The sequence below is a fragment of the Conger conger genome, chromosome 7 (assembly GCF_963514075.1).
Source record: "Conger conger chromosome 7, fConCon1.1, whole genome shotgun sequence".
NCBI lineage: Eukaryota > Metazoa > Chordata > Actinopteri > Anguilliformes > Congridae > Conger > Conger conger.
This window is the reverse complement of record NC_083766.1, coordinates 48,118,416-48,142,734: the sequence shown is the minus strand read 5'-3', so window position 1 is coordinate 48,142,734 and position 24,319 is coordinate 48,118,416. Positions and strand designations below refer to the sequence as shown.

The following is a 24,319-nucleotide window of genomic DNA, read 5'->3' as shown; positions in this document are numbered from 1 at the left end:
ATGTCACACACTGGGCGTGGTCTGCAACTCGTGGTACGTATCCCGTTTTTACGATCCACACAAATTTCCATGGCCGGGATAAATGTAGGCGGGGAGGGTTTGGGTGTTTTGCCCTTGCGACTTGCGCCACTGGAATTTCACGTTAGCGAAGAAAAGGAGTGTGCGATTATCTCGTTAGCTGGAAAGTAAAACATGGAAATGGTCAAATCACCTAGATGACATTTTTATAAAGTTGAATTTATCTGTACCACTTTTCAAAAGTTAGCTCTAGCTAGTCTAGTAGCTAGATAGATGGCAAGTGTTAAGAAGAAACTTTGGGAAAACAACGGTAACGTTACATTATCATCAAATGACGGGATCTGTGCCAGTTCTTTGAATTTTGAAAAGGGTCAACGTACAATACATCTACGGAAGGTATTTACTGGGTCGTGAATTAACAAGTATGTTTGTGTGTTTTTGCGCACGTGTCTCCAAAGTGAATTTATGTACTAGTACCTTACATAAACGAACTTAACATTTTTCAGTTAAATGTGAATGTTTGCTGGGGCCTTTAGCTAACGTAAAATCAAAAAAAAATACCGGATTATTGGCGGTGAAAATAACTAGCCAGCTAAAATAACTAGCTAAAGTCAGTTATCTAGCTAGCGTTAAAAGTACGTTCGCTACGTTAACTTAATTAAGAATATAAATTTTCTTTTTTTGCTAGCTAACGGTAGTAGCTAAGTAACCGCTATGAATAACTGAATTAGTGCGTGGATAATGTGGAAAGTAGGTTTCCATCCAATTTATGTTCAATTAACGTATGTCATGAGCTCTAACCAGCCAGCGAAATTATGCTGTTTAACCAATAATTTTAACAATAACTAACTACTACAGCGACTTTTTTGATAAATGGTTGCGAGACAGTTGAAGTTGTTTAAATTAGACATCTTTGCTAGCAGACTAAGTATGTGGTCTAAATTGGAGATAAAATGTGGAAATTGATGAGTGTTGTTCGTGTTGCCATTTAACAAGCGCGTTAACATTAATTCGTACGTTAATAATAATATAACATTTGCGTCTGTCCTGCTGCAGATAGCGTTTTAATTCTCGTGGCTGTCACGCATGTCGAGGACGTGTGGGATTAAGATGATCACCAAAACAAGGACACTTCCTTCCGATTAATCTGCTACACCCGTTAATTGTCCACCAAAGCCTTTCGTCATAGGTAGCCTACTCGTCGCCCGAATTGATATTATAATCTGGAGAGCGATCATTCATACTAATCCGATTTTAAATGCTGCTGCTGTGCATAACGTTTTCTTTACATTGAAATTAAGGTTATCAGTGTTTCTGTACCATCAGTCATTACAGACAGCTGTGCACCGCCAGAGTTGTTGGATTATAAATGGTAATCCTGTATTTGTGCATACGTCAGTTATTACATTCTGAAATTATGTATTGAAAAAGAAGAGATGCAGTAGCTTTGTATGCTGCCCATTAAAACCCATTCTTTCTGGTTCTCACAGTAGCCTATATTTTGCAAAAAATATTTTGCTCTGTTGAATAAAATTGAATATTCATGTTCTATATTTGTGTTTTTGATTTGATCTATGCACTGAATGATTGTTAAAGGCAATGTATGAAACGATGGACCAAGCATTTTCTTTCTGTCATGTTAAATGGTATTGTATAGGCAGCTGACACTATGTAGCGCCTCTCCTGGCTCTTGCTATGCATCTGAAGGAAGGCCACACCCGGGGCTGGGGAATGTTTCCGCATTTCTTTCCACTTCAAAAAAACTGCGTTCCCCAACTGTTGTAATACACTCAAACTAATTGCGTATATTTATCACTGACACTCTTCAAAAACGTATTCGTTTTTGACAGAAGTTTCCCCCAACTATGTTTTGTTTTGTTTTTGTTAGTTTGTTTTTAGGTATTCATTTGCAGGAGTCATTTCTTAAGAATAATTCCCATATCATGTGAATTGAATTCATTCGAGTTAGGAGCCAGATATTCTTGATCCAAGGTCAGCTGTGTCTGCTTGGCCATAACGCTTTTCCCCAGAGTCAGGTAGAACCTGTTGCCGTACCCAGCACAAGGGACTGAGACCAAATACAGAAATGTATACAGGTATAAACAATGATAAGCCATAGCGTAGCATGTTGTCATAATAGTGCATTAAAGAAGAGATAAGCACTCCCAATTCATGTAGCTTTTCTTATGCTTTCAAAAGGTAAAGGACTCCTTCATTATACTTCTTGCAACTTAGTTACAGTGAATGGACTGAGTCTGTGGCGTGTTTTGTAGGGCAATGGATTCAAAGGGAAGGCCCAGACCCATCACCAGTCCCTCAATGACTCACTTGACGGAGAACTGCGAGCCTTCCTGATTGACGAAGACGCACTCCACACCTACGATGACCTAACCAAAGTCAATCCCGTGACCCCCACTACAGGTAATATTTCCATAACTGTGCTGCTGTGGAAACTGCCATATTAAGGCTCAGCCAAGCAGGCCTGTTCTGCCCAGCTGCATCACTTGACAAATGGGAAGGCTCATGTTGCTTCTTTGTTGTTGAATGTATTTCTGTTCTATGAGTATTTCTGTAATGTCGTTTCCTGTTCTCTCGCTCTGCAGTCCTGAGGTGCCTGCAGGCAAGATACCGAGCAAAGGTGTTTTACACACAGGCTGGCTGCACCCTGGTGGCTCTCAACCCTTTCCAGCCCATTCCACACCTGTACACTCTGGATGTAATGCGAGAGTACCACTGCGCTCCACAACCACAGGTATCCAGCTGACTCTGAAAACCAACTGCACCCGAGGCAATTTGAAACACTGCAGGTACATGCAGTGTACATGGGCTCTCAGAGATTTAGGCCCTTATTTTTATTGCTTATTTCTAGGGGATTGTTTGGGTTTGGCTGTTTAGTGCCAGACTCCAGTCCTGGAGGGCCATAGTTCCTTTCAATCAGCAGCCAATTAAGGCATTGAGAACAAGTTGCGTGGACTTCATCCAATAAATGACTTAAATTAATCACTTTGAGTTGAAACACCGAAAACCAACAGACACTGGTGCCCTCCCGCACTGGAGTTTGACACCTTAGTTTAATGCCTGCCGCCTTAAAATAATCCTGCGTTTGTGCTAATTGTTCAGGAATTCAAACCACACATATTCATAGCAGCTGAGGAAGCTTACCGGAACGTACAGGGTCAAGTGGAACCGAACGACCAGTCGCTGGTTGTCAGTGGGGAAAGTGGAGCAGGAAAGGTAAGGTAAATGGTATTGCACTTTCAGCATGACTTCAGGAAATATAAGGAAACGCATAATCCCCACTTTATTCCCACCCAGACATGGACGTCTCGCTGCCTCATGAAGTACTACGCCACGGTCGCTGCCTCGTCGTCTTCCCCAAAATGTCAAGATACCGTGGAGAGGATAGAGAAGCGAGTTCTTGACTCGAACCCGTTAATGGAGGCCTTTGGTGAGTAGTGAGGGCCTAGGGTCGGTTGAACTACCGATGATAGTTGGTCAGTTTATTTTTGAGTCTGGTTGGTTTACCTGAGCTTTCTCCCAGGAAACGCCTGCACTTTAAGGAACAACAACAGCAGCCGGTTTGGGAAATACATTCAGCTTCAGCTGAACAGGTCAGTGTAGTCGCTTTATACACTATGTGCTTACTTGTGATGCTTTTGCCACCTTATTACAGATACTGGTTTGTAACAATGGTGGGCACTTGACTTGCGCCTTGTTTGACCCCCACTTTGTGTTTATCTTTTAGATCGCAGATATTAGTGGGGGCTTCTATTCAAACATACCTATTGGAGAAGACCAGAGTTGCTTTCCAAGCTGCTAATGAGAGAAATTTTCACATATTTTACCAGGCAAGTTGAGACTATTTGTTTTATCAATTTAGGAATCTGGCTTTTAAGTGTTACCTCTGTGCTAGGTCACCTGAATGCTGCCTGACGTTTTGGCTGAACTGTTGTCTGCAGTCTTGTGTTTGATTGAATGTCTGTTTTTGTCTGCAGTCTTGTGTCTGATTGAATGTGTCTGTTTTTAGATGATGAAGGGTGCTACAGAGGAGCAGAGGCATAAGTGGAGGATGTCACGTGACCAAGGGTTCACCTGGTTGCCGAATGCCGACAAAACACTAGAGGGTGAACCACCGTTGTGTTCATTAGTTTTTATCAGTGAAAAGATAATTAAATGTTTTCATAATTCTTGTCACTTTGTTTACTAACCCTGGCATCATGGAGCATGTCTGTAAAACCCTGAATTTGACCATTTAATCTCTCTACTGCACACAGTGCAAATGGGTTTTTTTCAGGGGCTTTAGCCGGAATTAAAAGTTTTAAAACTTATGTCCTTTGTAGAAGACTGCTTTCAGGAAACCACAGATGCAATGACACACATGGGCATTACTAAGGCGAAGCAGGGACAGATATTCCAAGTAAGTTAAATGAGGTTTTACCATGGTGTCTGTCATGGTTCTCGCAGCTATGAGTATGTTTAGGAAATCCTCCTCTAAAAACTGCTGTCTCTCCCTCCTCTGCTTGAATTGCTACCAGATATTAGCAGGCCTCCTTCACCTCGGAAACGTGAGTTTCTCCCCCCCGATGGATGAATCACAACCTTGTGACCTCCAGGAGCAATCCAAAGGTAGACCTCCTGCTAGCTATGGCATGTGTCTGCATTGCTTCCACACTGATGAATGCGAGCATTCTAATAGTGTGTCATGTATACATTTCATTCCTCTTAGGTTTTTGCATCTTTCCTTTTTGGAGTGCGAGCTAAGGGTCAGAAGGGTTAAATGTTTCAACGGTTAACCGGTTAACTGAAACTGAGTTGTACACGTTTACCAAAAATTGCTAACCGATAACAGAATCTTTTTTCCTGAAGCTGAATCGTAAGCCCAGTTTACTTAAATGTGCTTTCACCACCAATGACAAAATGCACAAATTGGTTGGACAATTGAAAAAAAGATTTTGGCTGCAGTATTATAATTATCAAAGAATATCTATGTTTTTTTAATCTGTAGCTGTTGGTTCACTTATGGCGTTCTTAAGGTTCACAGAGCACTCAGTGTTTTGTTATTGACACAGAAATTCTAACTATTGGGCAAACTGGACGTAGCTTTCCACTATGCCGTATATATAAAAACAATTAAAGCAATGCATCATTGGATAAATGTTGCACGCAAAAGTACTAAGTAGGCATATTGAAAAATATAGGCTATAATTATATGTAACTACTGCTCATAATTGTATTACATCCAACATTCTAACTTACTTAGCCTAATAGTGCAATCACTATCCAACGTGTTGTTTCCTATATATCTAATGTTACCCAGAGCTAGCCTACATTAAATGAACCACTGGTGCTGAGAACAGCATTCTGATTGGATGGAGCCAGCAGCGGTAATTGCCTGTGGCTTTTGGCCTTTTCAGACTTCCTGCAGAACACGGCTGAGCTGCTGCAGATTCCACAGGAGCAGCTGCTAGCCTGTCTTAGATTAAGGGCTCTGACGGCAGGAAAGCAGAGTGTCGTTTTCAAGCCTTGCTCTCTAGCCGAGTGCACTGTGAGGAGGGACTGCCTGGCCAAAGTCATCTATGCCCAGTGAGTGCTCCACATACCACTTTCCATCGAGAGGAAATCTTGGAATTTGTTGAGGCTTCTGCCGTGCCAGGTCCGGCCAGGCTTCAGAAGTATTTATGACCGAAGCTCAAAGTAGGCTTTCCATTTTGGTGTTAAAATTTCTCCATCATAAAATGGCTGTGAAATGCCTATAGTTGTGATTGGTTGGCTTTTCATTCCATTCATTCGTCATCGTGCTTCTCATTCACAAAATCTCAGAACATCTGTTTGTTTTGCGCTGTATGTAATTTTGTGTAATGACTGGTTTGGTTTAATTCCCTGAGTCATTGGCACTCATGTTGGAAAATATTTGTCCATGTTGACACTGAAGTTCCTGTCTGCAAATGAGGGTGGTTTTCTGCTATTTGGCCATAATACTGGCATTGGCAATGGTCCGTCAATCACATATTTGGCTTGTCTGTACAAGCCTTGGAAAGGGTATCCGCAGCATGTAGTGTTTATCTTCTTACTTTTTCTCCCTCTCTGTATAGTGTGTTTGACTCGCTGGTAGCATTTATCAACGGCAGCGTCTGTGCAGACCCATCCAGTTGGTGCAATTTTATAGGTACATAATTCCTCTACTCATTACGCATTGTACACAATCTTATTCTGTTTGATCATTTTCCCTCTATATGAAAAGCTAAAGCCATCTTTTGAATGTTCTGGAAAGGTGTCCTGGATGTCTATGGATTTGAGTGCTTTGCCTTGAACAACCTGGAGCAACTGTGTATCAACTATGCCAATGAGAAGCTACAGCAGCACTTTGTTGCCCATTATCTGAAAGCACAGCAGGTAATGTGTTTTTGTGTTGTGTGAAGATGATGACGATAAAGGTCATGACCAAACCAGAATGAGATGGCTGTGTCTCCTGTGGAGGTTTGGAGAGACTGCTTGTCCTGTAACCCAGTGTGTCTTTTCTGCAGGAGGAGTATGTCTCTGAGGGACTTGAGTGGTCCTTCATCAAATACCAAGACAATCAGGGCTGCTTAGATTTGATAGAGGGAAGTCCTACTTGTATCTTTTCTCTGCTGAATGAGGTGAGCTCATTTAATTCTGGTTTACACAGACTGAGATCAAAAAGCGAACAAAAATATTCATGTCCATAAAACTCTACTACTTTATTTATGCTCATCTAGCTTCTTATTGCACATGGCTAAACTTTGTATTTTATTTTTAGTATGCCTTTTAGCAGTTATTTGAATCCAATCTATTAAGATTATATCTACAACATACATTACGTTCAATCGGTATATTTATATTGGAATATGTTTACAGTGGTAGCATTCTTTACTAAATATGACTTGATTCATTTAAAGGCATACTATGCAGGATATCTCTTCTTGCTTCCCTCCTGTGTTTACAACCCCACCTACACCCCCAAGATGACAAAGCTCAACCCCCTATAAGACAACTAGATATTTTATTCTGGCTAGCTGTCGGTAGCTTTGTAACACCGTATTGCAGATCACATCTTTCAGAAATACAGCTCTGAAGCTCGTTTCAATCTGACAGACAGCAAAATTATGTAAGATGAGCAGGCATACTCACAAAAGCATCAAGTTTATCATCTCTTTATATGTAATGATTGATGAATGATGAATGATTTTTTGCTTGATATATTTTGGCTTTATGTCTATTGCAGCAAATGGCTCTGCCACCACATCTGCCCCTCCAGTAAATCGGTGCAGTAGGCTTACAAAAGCATGCACATTCACCCTATAGTAGTTGAATTGCACTTGTATCAGGAAAAACTACTACATTACGCAGGATGGTAGCTATTACTTTGGGATCCAGCCATAAGTTCTTACTTTGTAAACTATTACTCACAGCAAATTCTTAGGCCATCATGTCCAGCCAGCTCCCCTTACCAAACATAACTGTTGAGTTGGCTAATAATGGCAGCTACTGAATACTGACCAGCCATTTGTTTAGCCACCAACCCTTTCTTTCACTAACCCGGCAGCAGCTCAAACCATTTTTTGAATAATGAATACAGGTTGACAAGCACGGTATTGGGCAGAAGTGAACACAGACACTGGTTGTCACTGCATCATAGTAATGACTGCATGTTTGTTTTATTATATTTTCAAGTTGAAAATCCTGCAGAGTATGCCTATAAATCAAACCTCTTTACAATGCTGCAATTCTTATTTGGCATTGTAGTGCATTGAAAGGGCTGTATAGTCTCAAGATAATTAAAAATGGTTATGGATGCATCTGATGCTTTGGGTCTTTATATGAAACATGTCTGCAGGTAAAAATATATTCTTGACATTTGGGTGAATTTTTCCTTCTGAAATCTCGGTCTCGTGTTTGTTTTCAGGAGTGCCGCCTCAAGCGCGCCTCAGATGCCAAGCAGTTCAAAGCTCGGCTGGAGAAAGAGCTGTCCAACAACGCCTGCATCAGCTGGGACCGGTTCAGCAAGCGTCCTCACTTCACGGTGTCTCACTACGCGGGAAAGGTTTGCTACCAGATCACGGGCATGATGGAAAAGAACAAGGTGAGGCAACCGGTGGCTGCTCGTCTCCTATTCTTTCCTTCTCTCTTCCGGTGTCATTTTATCAATTTACTTTTCTTTATTTTTCAGTGTTGTCGGTCTTTCTAATTGTACAAATTCCCCTATTAACAGTACTGCTGGACATATACAACCCTTCCTACTGTACTCTACACTTACACTCAGTGACCACATTAGATATTTATTAGACTTACTTTATTTCTTTATTTATTCATTTATTTTACACTTCTTGGTCTTCTGCTGCTGTAGCCCATCTACTTAAAGGTTTGATGTGCTGTGTTCAGATATGCTTAGTTTTCTGCGTACTACTGTTGTAATGCATGGTTATTTGGGTTACTGTCACCATCCTGTCAGCTTGAACCAGTCTGGCCATTCTCCACTGACCTCCTCTGACCTTTCACCCTCAGAACTGCTGCTCACTGGGTGTTTTCAGTTTTTTGCACTATTCCCTGTAAACTCTAGAGTCTGTTCTGCACGAGAATCCCAGGAGATCAGCGGTTTCTGAGATACTCAAACCACCCCATTTAGCACCAACAATCATTCCACAGCATTCCATCATTCAAGTCCCTTCGATCACATTTCTTCCCTATTCGGATGCTTAGTCTGAGCAACAACTGAACTTCTTGACCATGTCTGCTTGTTTTTATGCAGTTGAATTGCTGTTGCAGACATTTGCATTAACAAGCAGGTGTGCAGGTCTGCCTAAGAAAGTGGTCACTGTGTGTATGTGCAGACTCCTTGCTGGTGTGGGATGTGTTGCATATTTTTTGCAGGACCCTGTGCCTCTAGAGCTCATTCACATGCTCCAGAAATCCCAAGATCCTCTGCTTCAGAGTCTCTTTGTTGACCACGACATCGAAGTGAATAACAGTCGAGGACACGTGGTCTCCAAATTCAAGGTTGGAGGAAAAAACAACTGCTTTTGAGATAGGGCCACTCTCCTTCAGTAATGTTATTTTTGAATGCGGTTATTTGTTAATAAAGTAAATTAATTGAATTAGTTAAATAACCTTTCCCTTTATGTTTCTCTTTGTGTTCTAAATTTAACAAAGAGTTTTTGGGTTTTTTTTTGCAGAATTCTCTAGAGAGTTTAATGAAGATCTTGCACAGCACGACTCCACACTACACCAGATGCATCAAACCCAACCCAGAGTGCCAACCGTTGACCTTTAAAAAAGAGGAGGTTGGTGACTGCTGTTCAAAGTGCTGTTCCGTATTTAATGTCTCTTGAGAGCCTATTTCATATCCACTAAATGGTAGCGCACCTCGCTGGTGTCATAATCACTGCTGTGCACAGTGTTTCCCATTGTTATGCCCTTTAGCTGATGCCCTTGACAGGAACAACTGAAAAGTGCGTCAGATAATCACAGTGTGTTATCCAAGCCAGAGGAGAAAGCAGACAAATGCCTTCTGAACATAAAATGTTGAAAAATAAATACAATTCAAAATAAATAGATTGGATATGGTTCAGACATTAAAATAAGGTGTGCCACAGTGTCTATGAGCTTGGAGGAGAAGCAGGAGTTTTCTGTTTTAGAATATGTGACCTGGTCCATGTCTTCTTGGTTAAGCATACATTCCATAAAGGTTACAATCAGCATTTAGTTATCATTGTAAAAAGCACATCATTTCCTAGTTTCGCAATGGCCCTTTGACTTCAGAGCATGCTGTGTCTCACCAGGTTATTGTGCAGCTACAGGCTTGTGGCATCGTGGAGACGATCAACATAAGTGCAGCTGGTTTCCCCATCAGGTACATAATGCACGTCAGTGCACACCACTTCAAGGCTTCTGAATTCCTCCAAATGGCTAATGTTCACTATTGATTAGCACTGTATATATTATAGTTTGCTGTATGAGCTAGTTGAAGTAATGAAATGGCTCCTCTATTTTGGATTGCATGTGTCACTCGTCTGTCATTTTGAACTGACATTGAATTCATTGCCTTGTCCATATACAGAATTCCTTATCCAAGCTTTTTGCAACGTTATGGACTGATTGTGAACTCCAGAATGTGGAGGCCGTCAATAAATGGAAATGGTAGGTCTGATTTATTTGTGCTGACATTTTTATAACTGAGAGTAATTGCCATAAATAGTGTTCTTCTACAAGGGAGGTCTCTCTACATCTGTTTAACTGCTCATTGCCTGGAGAGGCGCTGTGGTGGGGGTTTATGTTTATTCTGGCTTGTCAAGCTTTTTCACCATAGCACTGCAAGTGGTATAACACGACTGTAATTTTATAATGGAGTGTAACACAATGTTGACATCATGAAGGACCCATTTCTACAACCCATTGAGGGTTTCTGGGAAACTGTTATTCTGGTATGTTATACTGTTCATTCTTAGCATCAGCGTTTGAAAATTGAGCAGTGCTTTCCAAGCCACTAACTCTGTTTGAAAAGGATTTGTTAGTACCATAGAAATGTGCTTATGCATGGTTAGGTGTATACACCGCGTTCCAAATTATTATGCAAATTGTATTTAAGTGTCATAAAGATTACATTTTTTGTTTTTCAATTAAACTCATGGATGGTATTGTGTCTCAGGGCTCTTTGGATCACTGAAATCAATCTCAGACACCTGTGATAATTCGTTTGCCAGGTGAGCCCAATTAAAGGAAAAACTACTTAAGAAGGACGTTCCACATTATTAAGCAGACCACCATTTTCAAGCAATATGGGAGAAAAAGGATCTCTCTGCTGCTGGAAAGCGTGAAATAGTTCAATTGTTTGAAAACCGTAGATATTTCACGAAAACTTAAGCGTGATCATCGTACTGTTAAGAGATTTGTGGCTGATTCAGAGCACACACGGGTTTGTGCAGATAAAGTCACAATGAGGAAGGTTTCTGCCAGACAAAAACATCGGATTAAGAGAGCAGCTGCTAAAATGCCGTTACAAAGCAGCAAACGGGTATTTGAAGCTGCTGGTGCCTCTGGAGTCCCGCAAACATCAAGGTGTAGGATCCTCCAGAGGCTTGCAGTCATGCATAAACCTTCTATTCGGCCACCCCTAACCAATGCTCACAAGCAGAAACGGCTGTAGTGGGCCCAGAAATACATGAAGACTAATTTTCAAACAGTCTTGTTCACTGATGAGTGCCGTGCAACCCTGGATGGTCCAGATGGATGAAGTAGTGGATGGTTGGTGGATGGCCACCATGTCCCAACAAGGCTGCGACGTCAGCAAGGAGGTGGTGGAGTCATGTTTTGGGCCGGAATCATGGGGAGAGAGCTGGTCGGCGCCTTTGGGGTCCCTGAAGGTGTGAAAATGACCTCTGAAAAGTATGTGGAGTTTCCGACTGACCACTTTCTTCCATGGTACAAAAAGAAGAACCGTGCTTTCCGTAACAAAATCATCTTCATGCATGGCAATGCACCATCTCATGCTGCAAGGAATACCTCTGCATCATTGGCTGCTATGGGCATAAAAGGAGAGAAACTCCTCCATCCTCCCCTGACCTCAACCCTATTGAGAACCTTTGGAGCATCCTCAAGCAAAAGATCTTTGAGGGTGGGAGGCAGTTCACATCCAAACAGCAGCTCTGGGAGGCTATTCTGACATCCTGCAAAGAAATTCAAGCAGAAACTCTCCAAAAACTCACAAGTTCAATGGATGCAAGAATTGTGAAGCTGCTATCAAATCCTATGTTAAAATGTAACTTGACCTGTTAAGATGTTTTTGATTGAAATAGCTTTTGATTTCAGTAAATATGACCTCCTAATGCTGCAAATTCAACAAATGACCATTTTCAGTTCTTTACAACCTATAAAATGTTTTGAAACTCATCACCAAACTCGTAATAATTTGGAACAGTGCATTTCAAGTTTATTTTTGAAAAAATATACTGTTATCATTGGGAGGTTTGTTCAATAACATTCAAATTATACCCTAACAGTTGATGACTTGAAAATTATGCTGACTGTCATTTGCATCGACTATTTAGGAAAATCAGAGAAAAATATAATTTGCATAATAATTTGGAACACAGTGTACTTCAGGCTGGAGAGGCAAGCCAGAAGTTATGCTTTCCAGAATTCCTCATGCTATATCTCTGGTAATATTTCCAGTAAGCCGTAGAGCTTGTGATTCTGACAGTTTCCGTATTTTAAGAACATGCATTGTTTAATATATACAGTGAGCTCTATAACGCTGAGTACAAAGACCTATTTTTTATTTTTTATTTGGTTCTCTATTCCATAATTCTAGATGTAACAATTCACATGTGGTTATTTGGCTTTTATTAGGGTATTGTATAGATTTTGGTTTCATGTAGAAATCACAGCAATTTGTTTACATAGCCCCATTTCAGGGAACCATAATGTTTGTGGGAAGTGGCTTCACAGATATGCAGATACAGTATTTCTGGTTAATAAAGTGTGCTTCCTTAGTGCAGGTATAAGAGAGCTTTCAGTATCTAGTCTTGATGGTTGGCTGTTGATTGCCGTTGGAGTCTGTTATTGGTGTTTGTCAACATTAATGCCAATGAATGGGTAGCCTATTTTTTGGAATGTTTAAGTCCGTGTTTTCAAACCCCATTGCTTTCAATTACATCAGCATTAGAAGGTTCATATTATAATGGTAGCATAATGATGGAAGCAATGGAGTTCTTATAATAATAAAAATAAAAATAAAAACAACATTCCAAAAAAATGTCTGAAGGTTAAAGGGTTAATGTCAACACACTCTTCTCATTTCCTTGCTGATGACCCTTCTGTTTTCCTTCTCTCCTGTCACTCCTCCAGCTAAAGTTTCACCCTCTACTCCACCCTACCAAATTTCTCTGTGGCTTTGAGGAAATAACTTAAAAGGGGGACTGCAAATAACATGTATATGCAAAAAAAGGTGTTTTAAACCAGAACTGGCAGGTAAAAGCATGCTTGAGATTTCACAATTTCCGCACCCGTGAAGTGCAGTTGCTCCATTAAATGGCAAATTTAAAAATAAATAAATAAAAACAATCCTGATGTTTGAATGCAAAGCCTAGCTACTGTATATCTTTTATGGGACTTTTACTTGGGGGTTCCAGAGTTCAGTGGTTCAGCCCCTGCTTCACGTGCCACCCCGCGGCTATCTTAACAGAAAGAAGTTTGCATGTCAGGTTGTCTGAGTTTTGTCTCCTGTCGGGCTTTACGGACTTGACCTCACTATAGCGGACCATTTTAGTTCATGTCATAAATGTATTGTTTACAGCGCACTAAATTTACATTGGCCACCATAATGTTTGGGACAAAGACCCATAATTTATTTATTTGCCTCTACACTCCACAATGGAGATAATTTAAAAAATCACATGTGGTTAAAGTGCACATCATCTTAATAATTTATACATTTTGGTTTCACCACGTAGAAATTACAGCAGTGTTTATACATAGTCCCCCCCCCATTTCAGGGCACCATAATATTTGGGACACAGCAATGTTATGTAAATGAAAGTATTCATGTTTAGTAGTTTTGTTGCATAGCCTTTGCATGCCATGACTTCCTGATATCTGTGACCTATCAACATCATCAGTTTGGATATCTTCTTTTCACATTGTCTTGCAAGAAATACGAAAACTCTTTGCATTTTAATGGATCATTAAGGGTCCAAGGTATCAATTGAGATTCAAACCACTGTGTTGCTGGCAGATATTGATGCAATTGATACAAAAATCATTGTTTCTTCCTGTTCAAAAATCAATCTTCCTGTTGAACTCAATGGAAAAAATATTTAGGAGAAACAATTTTGTACTTGTATCTGTGAAGTTTTACACACAAATAAGTTTTAAGTGTATGAAAAAAATGCTACATTTAAAAGATTGTATCTGCTTGGAGCCTGCTCACTTTGGTATCTTTGAAGCTCAATATCGCACAAGCACTCAGAATGCCAATAGAACCTAATAATAATAATAATAATAATAATTCCCATTCACACTGTTGCAATAATAGGCTTGATATGATTCATTTGGCCCTTTTTGTCAATATAGAGTGCAGACTAACCCATGTTATGATTTTATACACTGTGGGTGAGTTCATTGTAGTGTCCCTTGTGGCATGCTTTAGTTATCTGTAGTATATAGTTGTTCAAGGTCTCTCCCCTTCTCCCTGTTTCAGGACCAGAGATGGATGAAAGTATCTTGAGCCCCATGGTTGCCGATGTTCTCAATGTGGTCCTGCAAAGTCGTTCCCCGGATCCCCCCAAAGTTTCTGAGACTGAGAGCTGCAGCTCTTTGGTGCACTGCGGGAAAACCAAAGTGTTCCTAACGCATCACATGGTTCGTAAGCCTTTTGTTTCAAGTGTTTACTTTTACACACTTTTTTGTGGGTTGATTATTAATGGAACTTGAAATATGTTTAAGATGCTTAGTCTTTCATGTGTTCTGCTTTGGTGGTGCCCAACCCTGTTCCTGGAGATCTACAATCCTGTAGGTTTTCATTGCCGCTCAATGAGATCTCTAGCTGTTGAATGAGGTATGTTTTTGAGGGTTGCAGTAAAAACCTACAGAATGGTAGATTACCAGTAACAGGGTTGGGAACCACCAAATTGGAATCTATCAAAGACTAGTGTCTTAATCATGTTTCAAGTTTCATTCATCAACAATCCAAATTAGGGTGGAAGTGAAAACATTACATTTTGCTTTAGTTACTTAGCTGCCGCTTTTATCCCAAGCAACTTACAGTTGATTAGACTAAGCAGGGAATGTGGGGTTAATGGCCTTGCTCATGAGCCCAACAACTGCACAGATCTTATCATGGTTACACCCGGGCTTGAATCACCAACCCTCTGGGTCCCAGTCGTGCACCTTAGCCACTAAACTGCATGCTGCCCCCAGGGGCAAAAAAACCTACAGGAAGGTAATCTCCGGTAACACGTTTAGGAACCGCTGTAACTGCCTTTCCGTTACTCTACCTCTCAGCTGGAGCTCCTGGAGAGCCAGAGGCACAGGATGCGCTCACGGAGAGCCTTCTTCATCCAGCACAGCTGGCGGACGCACCGGCGCAGGAAACAGGAGGCTCAGAGTCGGGCCGCAATCCGGATCCAAGCGGGTAAGCTGTCCGCTCCAGTACCGCCGCCGACATTTTCCACCGAATGTCAGCTGGTGCGTATATACACATCCAAGTAGAAAAATGAATTCTAAACCAGCAAACGTGTAAACCTACCTGCTTTGAGGTTTATTTTGAGTCGGAATACCTCGACAGCGATGGCACTTAAATTGTGTATCTCATCTTGGTGTACGACTGTCAGTTTTGAAGCCAAATTTATGCTAGGTTGTTATGTCTGCATGAATTCTAGAATATGGTGAGACGTATTTTAAAATGGAACATAATGTCATTAATACTGGTATTATATTGATTGTGTAATCTGCATCAAATACACAATTCGCTTGTCTGGTTTCTGTGCTCCCTAAAGCTGTCAGAGCTTGGTTGATCAGAAGAGTGGTCTTGCAATGGCATAAGGCTGCCACCCTCATCCAGAAGACTTGGAGACAGTGGAGAGTGAGTAAACCTGTGTGTCCGCATGTATACACACATTAACACACACATACACTGGTTCTGAGGCTTGTCGTTGGCATCCTGTCATGCCCCGTTCTGCTTGTAGGCCGCCATGGAGGTGTTGGCCGAAACGGAGCTGGATGATGTTGTGGACGTGACCCAGGCACCCGTCTACGACCCCACAGTTTGGGAAAGCGGGGCAGTGCAGCTCTCCACAGGCCAGGACCCTGTGACGGTATGGGCGTGGCCCCTCGGCCTGGCACTGGCGTCCGCTCCCAGTATCACCGTCGCCATGACCGCAAGCAGCTTCCAAAAGGTGGTGTCCCTCATGGCCTGCCTAAAGCTGTCCTTCAGGAGCGGGGACTACAAGGTGGAGACCAACCAGTTTGAGCAGGGTGTGGCCTCCATTCGTGCTCAACCCCAGGTAACCCTCACCCCATGATGTCACAGGTTCAGAATTGGACTTTTTCAAAACAACTCCACAGGTGGAGTGAAAGATTCATGGGTTGCAGTAAATGGGGATGTGCCGATGTATCGGTAGAGAATCGGAATCGCTTTAAAATGCTTTTAATTGGAGTGTTTAAATGTTTTACGGTTTAAGAGTTTAAATTGACTATTTCGTTCCCAAGAGTGGGCGCTCCTTTGTCCACCTAAAAAAAGTTCTGGATAGTGCTGTGATGTGCACGTCAGCCAAAAGCCTCAAATGTCCGCAGTGTGGAATTTTTCAGCTGTTGGAGAAGAAACACAAAACGGAAGTTTGTAAAACATGTGGTGCACATATGTCTTGTGGAGGAAGCACCATTAGACCGTTCAATGCAACAAATTTAATGAGATGACACTACATAACCAGGACAAGAACAAAAAAAAGTTTTTAATTACCTTTGAAAAATCCTTGAATTACAGGATTGTTTCATTTATTACTGAGTGTGTTGTGATTACATTAGCTCTTACATTCATGATATCACTTGATTATTTGTGTAAGCGTGTCTGAAAAGCATTAGCTCTTCTGTCTGAATTTGTACTAAAATTATTTAATTGGCATTGGCAGTTATGGGTGGGGATTAAAAACCTTAAAATCGGTGCATCCCTAGCAGTGAAATTGTAAAAGCTGATAATTTGATTGCATTTCTACTGACTGTGGCTTCAGAAAGTATTCCGTTTTGTAGATTTAATTTTAAATTGAATATATTAAAAATAAAAAATAAACTGAAATCTCCCATTTATTTAGGTATTCAGACTCTTTGCTGTGCCACTCCAAACTTTGGTCAGGTGCGTCCTTTTTGCTTTAATTATCGTTGATATGTCTAGAACATGATTGGAGTCCACCTGTGGCAAATTGAATTGATTGGACATAGTTTAGAAAGGCACACACCTGTGTATATAAGGTTCCACAATTCACACTGCATGTCAGGACTAAAACCCAGCCATGAAGTCCAAGGAATTCTTTGTAGACTTTTGCAATAAAACTGTGGTGCGGCATTGGTCAGGGCAAGGGTATAAAACTAATTCTAAATCTTGAGTGTTAAGAAAAGGCATATGACAGCCCGACTGAGAGCATCAGGAAAAATATTCTCTGGTCTGATGAGATAAAAATTCAACTCTTTTGGCAGAACTCCCAGCACTATGTCTGGTGAACACCAGGTGCTGCTCATCACCTGGCTAATACCACCCCTGAAGAATGATGGTGGCAGCATTGCGCTATCGTGGTGCTTCTCAGCAGCAGGTCAGAATTGAGGGAAGGATGGATGCAGCCAAATACAGAGAGGTCCTTGAAGAGTAGACTTGGCAAAAATGGCAATTTTATCAATTTCAAATTAAATCAATCAAGTGAAGAGGCCTGAATACTTCATGAAGCCACTGTATATACATAACAATATGATTGCTTGTAGTTGCGTTTTACATTTTACATTTCTTATCTACTTGAATGCTGCAAAAACATTTCCGGTTGATTTTTATTTTATCCCCTCTTTACATTTAGGAGTCCATTAAACTGCACCTCCAGAGATCTCCACTCCTCTATGCTGACATTTGTCCAGGAAGGAAAGGAGATGGAGTTACTGGCTTCAACCAGATTCTGCTGGAGGACGTCATCTGATGTTCATTTTCAACACTAGAAGTGACTGTAAAGGGGCTGGAAATAGTTGAAATAACCATACATTATCACATAGTGAGGTATCCACTACACATTCACCAAATATCTATTCAAAGTAATGTAAATAACTAAGCACACATTTCAATTCTGTATTGAGAACAATGTTAGGATTGTGTGGGTGTGGTCTGGACTGCCCCACCTCCCTCCTCAACTCCTCCCAAAATGTACTACCCACAAGTAAATTATATTAGAGAAGGAGGGAGACTGGGAGCGGGATAAGGTTGGTAGAGGGAGGGAAGAGCTGAAAAATAACAAAATACTGACTCCACACTGAAAGGTCCTGATAAGTTTTCAAACCCAGGACGTTTTTGTGAGGCAACGGTGTTATCCACTGTACTACTCCGTTGCCACATGGCTCACACTACAGATCTCTTGACAAATGTCCATTGACTGATATAAATATTTCATTGCATTTCTCTATTTTTCATGATGGTTGATATTACCTTGATTTACCTCTACAGTCACTTTAAATCACAGTACATTTTATCCATAACCAACCATGGGAAAGTTTTAAGCTGCTTTTTGGTTTTGATTTTATATAAATCTGTATATACTTCTGGTCTTGGGCTGATTTCACTCAGAAACACTTAGTGCCTTCACCAATCAGGTCTTAACTGGAGAATGTATGATCCATCTTATTTATGTATGTAAATGTTGTTTTTGTTTTTAAATTGTACCCAGTACATGTTTAATTCTATAGCTTTGTTGTATGTTCCTAAATGATGAGGATGTGATTATTTTAGTAGAGATATGAAAACCAAATAGTGTACAAGTATTACACTACATCAGTATGTTTAAATGTAATTATGTTTATTTATGCACAAACATTATCTGTAAACCAGATGCAGGGAATAACAGGCTCTGGTAAATTAATGCTGAGTGTTCTGTGGTCCAGCTATACTTTTGAAGTGGCCCATGTACTATAACATTTGATCTATGGAGAAATCAAAATATTTGATTCTTCTGATGTCTGAACACTATTGCCAAATTGAATGTGGCATATATTGCATGTGGGGCCATGTTACAAGATGCCAACTGCCTTGAGAATTGCATGAATATGTACTACATCACTGTATGAACTCACTAAACAGGGTACAAAGCAGGGATTTATGATTTATATGATTCTAGATCTGATTAATTCCAGTACCTCATACAGGTAAGCACCATTATCTGCTTTTTCCTTGACCGTTGTATGCATAAATGTACAAACTAAAAATGCAGCTCAGTATTGGTCAAAGGGATTCTATAGCCTGCAATAAATATATTTTTTACTGTCGTGTTCATTATATATTTGTGTACTCTGGAGAAAGATGAACCATTATGTACAGATCAAGACAAACCGTCTGTTTTGGCAAGGTACTGAATGGTACCTCCACCTGTTGTGACTGACAGTAGTGCACCAGTTTTACATGCACTTAGTGGCCACTTTATTAGGTATACATGTTTAACACAAACCGCCTGCTCCTCCAAAGTGAATCATGCAGCTGCAGCTCAATATATAAAGCTTGCAGACATGGTGAAGAGGTTTAGTTGTCCACACTGCAAAACCCAAAGAATAAATCAGTCTTATTCTTTATATTTCCATCTTATAGACTTAGTCATATTTTGTTGTGCACTTTGTTGTTGTGAGGCAAGTGTTATCTGCTGCACCACCAGTACAAGTCTCTTCTTTAAAAAATCTTATATACAAATCTCATAAAACTATGGGAGCAGATGAGCAATGAGACTAAAATATTTATTTGCCATTAAGTCAGGGAATACTTGATGTCATCAAGTACCCAATAGCTCACAGTCCGGCAATGAATTGAACTCCAAATTGAATACCCACATAAGAATAGAGGGAAATGTTCAGACTGATAAATGTTGATATTTGCAATGGATTAGATTTCTCAAATTTCATCATACCATAACACCATTCAATGTAGTTTGCGTCCATTCACAGGTAATACCTTTACAGTCACTTTAATGGTGGAAAAAGCCCTTTAGGTGCAACAGCATTAATGTCAGAACACATAAATACAGAATGAAACAATCCTCATTTAATGCCAAAGGTTTACAAAATTTTAATCAAACCATAAAATAATATTTACAACAATATACCTGTATTACAGTACAACCTGGCCAATGTATGATGCATGGATTTATGGATGGCTAAATCATTGGACAAATGTTCTCTTCCGTAATTGGCTCAACAATTTTCAGGCACTGGTCGGCAAATTCCACAAACAGGGGTTCCTGCATGGCAACTTTCATGATGTCCGCTTTATTGTCAGCTTGGTCTACAGTGAGAAGCAGTTGTCTGAGGTGCGGATTGCACAGCAGTGCCTTCAATTCCTTTGATTCACCTGAGGATAACGAAAGAGGAGGGTTCAGTATTGTCATCAAAACAATTTACTGTCATTCATGTTTTGTGAATGATTTAATTCAATCATTTTAATTTAACAGTACGGATAAATACCAGTAATACACAAACTTCTATGTCACATCCACAAATTGAAAGCACTAGGGCAGTGGCTCATGAACTTGGGCTTCCCTGTGTGAATATGAATCAGAATTTTAGTCTTCACGGCATGCAAAACAATTTATGATATAATATGGTTTAAGACGGTAAATAATTCCTCTAAACATGAAAAGCATGGACCGAGCTTGGGAACCACTGTCCTAGGGAGATTATGATCCGTAATATGATGGATGTTGCATTATATACCAGTGCCACATTCCAGATTTCCATTGTGAATAATGTAATAAATGGGCGGCACGGATGGTGCAGTGGGTAGCACTGCCGCCTCACAGCAAGGAGGTCCTGGGTTCGAATCCCCGTCGGCCTCTCTGTGCGGAGTTTGCATGTTCTCCCCGTGTCTGCGTGGGTTTCCTCCCACAGTCCAAAGACATGCAGGTTAGGCTGATTGGAGAGTCTAAATTGCCCGTGGGCATGAGTGTGTGAGTGAATGGTGTGTGTGCGCCCTGCGATGGACTGGCGACCTGTCCAGGGTGTATTCCTGCCTTTTGCCCAATGTATGCTGGGATAGGCTCCAGCCCCCTGTGACCCTGTTCAGGATAAGCGGTTTAAGATAATGGATGGATGGATAATGTAATAAATCATACCCAATTCTTTTAGCCTCTGTAATGGCACTCTGTCAGACTGATCGTCTTCATCCAAGAGATCCTCAACAGACCAGTTTCCATCTGTTGAATAACAGTTACATTTTTAAACATCAAGTTTCAGTTTGATAAATAAATGTATTAACCAGTGTAGCAGACCTTACCACAGTGATGTGTAGCCTTAAAATCTGGCGCCAATGCAGGAGACGCCGTCTGTTTCACAGGCAGGCACTCATCTATTTTAAAAATGTTACATTAACCACAAGAAGATAAGATTTTTTATTTACAAATCAATTTTGACCACCCTCCAAATATCCACTAATGCCTACAGTTTAAGCTCAGTCCTGTATTATTCTTTCAATACCCAGAATCAGAACAGTTTCTGGTAATAAAAAATAATTTTAACATTTTTAAAAACTGCACACTGGTCCTGGAATCTCCAGTCAAAGCTCCACTTTATTCCTCTAAATCAGGTCAAACAGAATGATTACCGTCTTGTACAAGATATTTTCCTGATGTAGTTGGTGACATCACTTTTATTGCACTTAATTTACTAACGTCTACAATACTGTATGTTTTATGCGTTTACTATGTAACCTGGCTGCCATTTTGGCCAGGTCTCCCTTAGAAAAGAGATATTGAATCCATTATCGGCAAAATACTTAAAAATAAATAAATAATACAAAAAGTATTCGTATATGACACTATGTACAACATTGGAAAACAGAATTTTTCTTATAACATGCGGATCTTCAGTAAAGCCGTACGTCCTAAAAGATCGCAACTGAATGTGAAGCAATCGCAACACATTGCTTGAATATCGGTGGCTAACATTCGCTTAGGAAAAGTACATACCTTTGTGGTTCTTGTAGCAACTGACCGAGCAGCTGAAATGAAGAAAACAATGAGCAACCTATCGCAACTTAAGTAGCTAAAAGGTGCCAGTGGTTCCACGGTGGCTTTACACGTTTTAACTGCCGAGGCAGCTTGACTGCTAAACAGAACGCCATACATTTAGTCATAAGCAATACCTCGGGCCTGGGCCCGGTCGTACATACCGGGATCGACTTCAAAAATTACATTACCAGATCTAGGCACTGTACATAAGCGCACAAAATGGATATATTAAAGCATTACTAATACTCACTATCTTATTTTGCAGACCGGACATTTGTACTTTGGTGTCTGTTCACTGCACACGCTGCAGATCTGCATTTTAATATGATTTAAACACGCTCTTTCCTCGCCGTCTCACACGCGCGTCGTGTTGCTTGAGTGACGTCAACATATCAGGAAGTAGGTTGCAATCGCTTAAAGGGAAAGCTCACCCAATAGCTACAAAAATACTATGAAAACCTAACCCACAAAATCTGGCACTGTCCAAATCCAGAACGCTGAAATGGCAGGGAACTTGAATTCCCCCTATTATGCAAAATATTTAGCAATCTGTGTGAGTCATTATTATCACTCATATCATCATACCCAGATTGTGAAATGTCAGTTCGTTTGTGTAGCTCCTACAAACAAATTTGGCAGTTTACAAGGTAGCCGGTTTATAAATTTGTTTGTACATAAAAACAGCATGACTAAATAAGCCCGGCAGCTACCATTATTTCAGTAGCCTATGAAAACATTCATAAATGCATTTATTCAACAGTTTCTGCAGGACATAATTATTACCAATACATTTGTTACCAATGGGAAACATTTGTTTTTCAATGTGAACACAGGAGTCACATACAGTCAGGTCCAGAATTATTGGCACCCTTGATGAAAATGAGCAAAAAAGGCTGTATAAAATAAACAACACAAATAATTAGCTGTATTTTATGTCCAAACATTTGGGAAAACTATGTACTTTTATCCTAATACAATTATTCTAATTTTTTTTTATTTTTTATTGAGTAATACAATTTTTTTCTGAAAACAAAATGTCTAAATGATTGGCGCCCTTAAATATTATTTTAAATAAAGCCAAACAAAGTTAAATCTGCATTGATTGAGATTAATTTAAGTTAATCTCAGTCTTAAGGAACTGTATTGTGGCCTTCCATCACTTCTTGTTTCCCTAGGGCACAGGTGTCAAACTCCAGTCCTGGAGGGCCACCGTGTCTGCTGGTTTTTGGGTTGTTCTCAGAACCTGTGGTGCATTTAAGTCATTGATTGGCTAAAGAATCGACACTCCTTGTTCTGGAGGCCTTAATTGACTGCTGATTGAAAGGAAACCTCAAAAACCAGCAGATACTGCGACCCCTTGGGGATTCAGTTTGACACCACTGCCCTAGGGTATAAAAATGAGGTAACACACATGTAAAATCCCTTTGTCATCCATCACCATGGGGAAAGTAAAAAAACTGTCAAATCAAAAGAGACAGATGGTTGTTGACCTACACAAGTCAGGTAATGGGTACAAAAAAATACATAAATGGTTAAACATACCACTAACCACTGTTAGGGCAATAATCAAAAAGTTTCAAATATCTGGAACAGTTGCAAACTTACCAGGAAGAGGATGCAAGTGCATGTTGCCCCCACGCACAGTGAAGAAGATGGTGAGGGAGGCAAAGAAGAACCCAAGGACCACAGTTCAAGAACTGCAGACTTTAGTTGTGTCTGACATTTGCAAGTCACAAAATCAACCATAAGACGCCACCTCCATACCAACAAGCTCTTTGGAAGGGTTGCACAAAGAAAGCCCTTACTGAGAGCAACCAACAAATTCAAGCATCTGAAGTTTGCAAAATGTCATTGGAACTATGTCAGATGAGGCCAAAATTGAACTTTTTGGCCATGTACACTGTCGGCATGTTTGGCATCAAAAAAGGGATGCATACAAGGAAAAGCACCTCATAATTACCATTAAATATGATGGTGGATCATTGATGCTTTGGGGCTGTTTTGCTGCCAGTGGTCCAGGGGCTCTTGTTAAGATCAATGGCATAATGGATTCCACCAAGTACCAAGACATTTCAGCCAAAAACCTGGTTGCCTCTGCCAGGCAGCTGAGACTTGGCTGTAGGTGGACCTTCCAACAAGACAATGACCCCAAACATACTGCAAAATCAACACAGAAATGGTTCCGTGAAAACAAAATCAATGTTTTGCAATGGCCATCTCAGTCTCCGGACTTAAACACTATCAAAAACATGTGGTCTGAATTGAAGAGGGCAGTCCATAAGCACAAACCTAAGGATATGAAGGATCTTGAAAGGTTCTGCATGGAGGAATGGTCCAAGATCCCTCCAAATGTGTTCTCCAACCTTATTAAACATTATAGAAATGGGCTCAGTGCCGTTATCCTTGCCAGGGGAGGCTGGAAAGAAATTTATAATTTGAAAAATGTGGAATTTTGTTTGATTCCATTGAATAATTAATAAAGTAAAATATTGTTAAATTACAATATATCTGAGTAATGGTATTATTTGTTTTCTCCAGTCTTTTTTGCTAATTCTCAT

At 40.4% G+C, this 24,319-nt stretch overlaps 2 protein-coding genes across 4 annotated transcripts; one reads left to right on the top strand and one right to left on the bottom strand.

The window, feature by feature from the left end:
* Nucleotides 1-107: 107 nt before the first annotated feature.
* Nucleotides 108-19,038, top strand: LOC133133704 (unconventional myosin-XIX). 3 transcript variants are annotated; one of them, XM_061249862.1, is made up of 26 exons: nucleotides 108-414; nucleotides 2,292-2,439; nucleotides 2,622-2,770; nucleotides 3,139-3,252; nucleotides 3,334-3,466; nucleotides 3,560-3,629; nucleotides 3,764-3,866; nucleotides 4,046-4,142; nucleotides 4,359-4,435; nucleotides 4,554-4,644; nucleotides 5,433-5,601; nucleotides 6,111-6,184; nucleotides 6,290-6,411; nucleotides 6,543-6,656; nucleotides 7,943-8,119; nucleotides 8,908-9,033; nucleotides 9,210-9,317; nucleotides 9,816-9,886; nucleotides 10,094-10,173; nucleotides 14,231-14,391; nucleotides 15,034-15,163; nucleotides 15,528-15,613; nucleotides 15,717-16,034; nucleotides 16,839-16,879; nucleotides 17,221-17,333; nucleotides 17,589-17,732. In XM_061249862.1, exons 1-26 carry the CDS (start codon nucleotides 292-294, stop codon nucleotides 17,597-17,599), a joined length of 3,006 nt encoding a protein of 1,001 aa, XP_061105846.1. In that variant the 5' UTR covers nucleotides 108-291; the 3' UTR covers nucleotides 17,600-17,732. The 3 variants fall into 3 exon arrangements, with proteins under 3 accessions (XP_061105846.1, XP_061105845.1, XP_061105847.1); XM_061249861.1 differs by lacking the exon at nucleotides 17,221-17,333 and having other exon boundaries at nucleotides 17,589-19,038; XM_061249863.1 differs by lacking the exons at nucleotides 16,839-16,879; nucleotides 17,221-17,333 and having other exon boundaries at nucleotides 17,589-19,038.
* A 762-nt stretch (nucleotides 19,039-19,800) lies between these two features.
* znhit3 (zinc finger, HIT-type containing 3) lies at nucleotides 19,801-22,161 on the bottom strand. The gene is made up of 5 exons (XM_061249813.1): nucleotides 22,012-22,161; nucleotides 21,720-21,751; nucleotides 21,029-21,100; nucleotides 20,868-20,948; nucleotides 19,801-20,107 (listed from the first exon to the last, which is right to left on the bottom strand). The coding sequence occupies exons 1-5, from the start codon at nucleotides 22,077-22,079 to the stop codon at nucleotides 19,914-19,916; spliced, it is 447 nt and encodes a 148-aa protein (XP_061105797.1). The 5' UTR covers nucleotides 22,080-22,161; the 3' UTR covers nucleotides 19,801-19,913.
* Nucleotides 22,162-24,319: the final 2,158 nt, after the last annotated feature.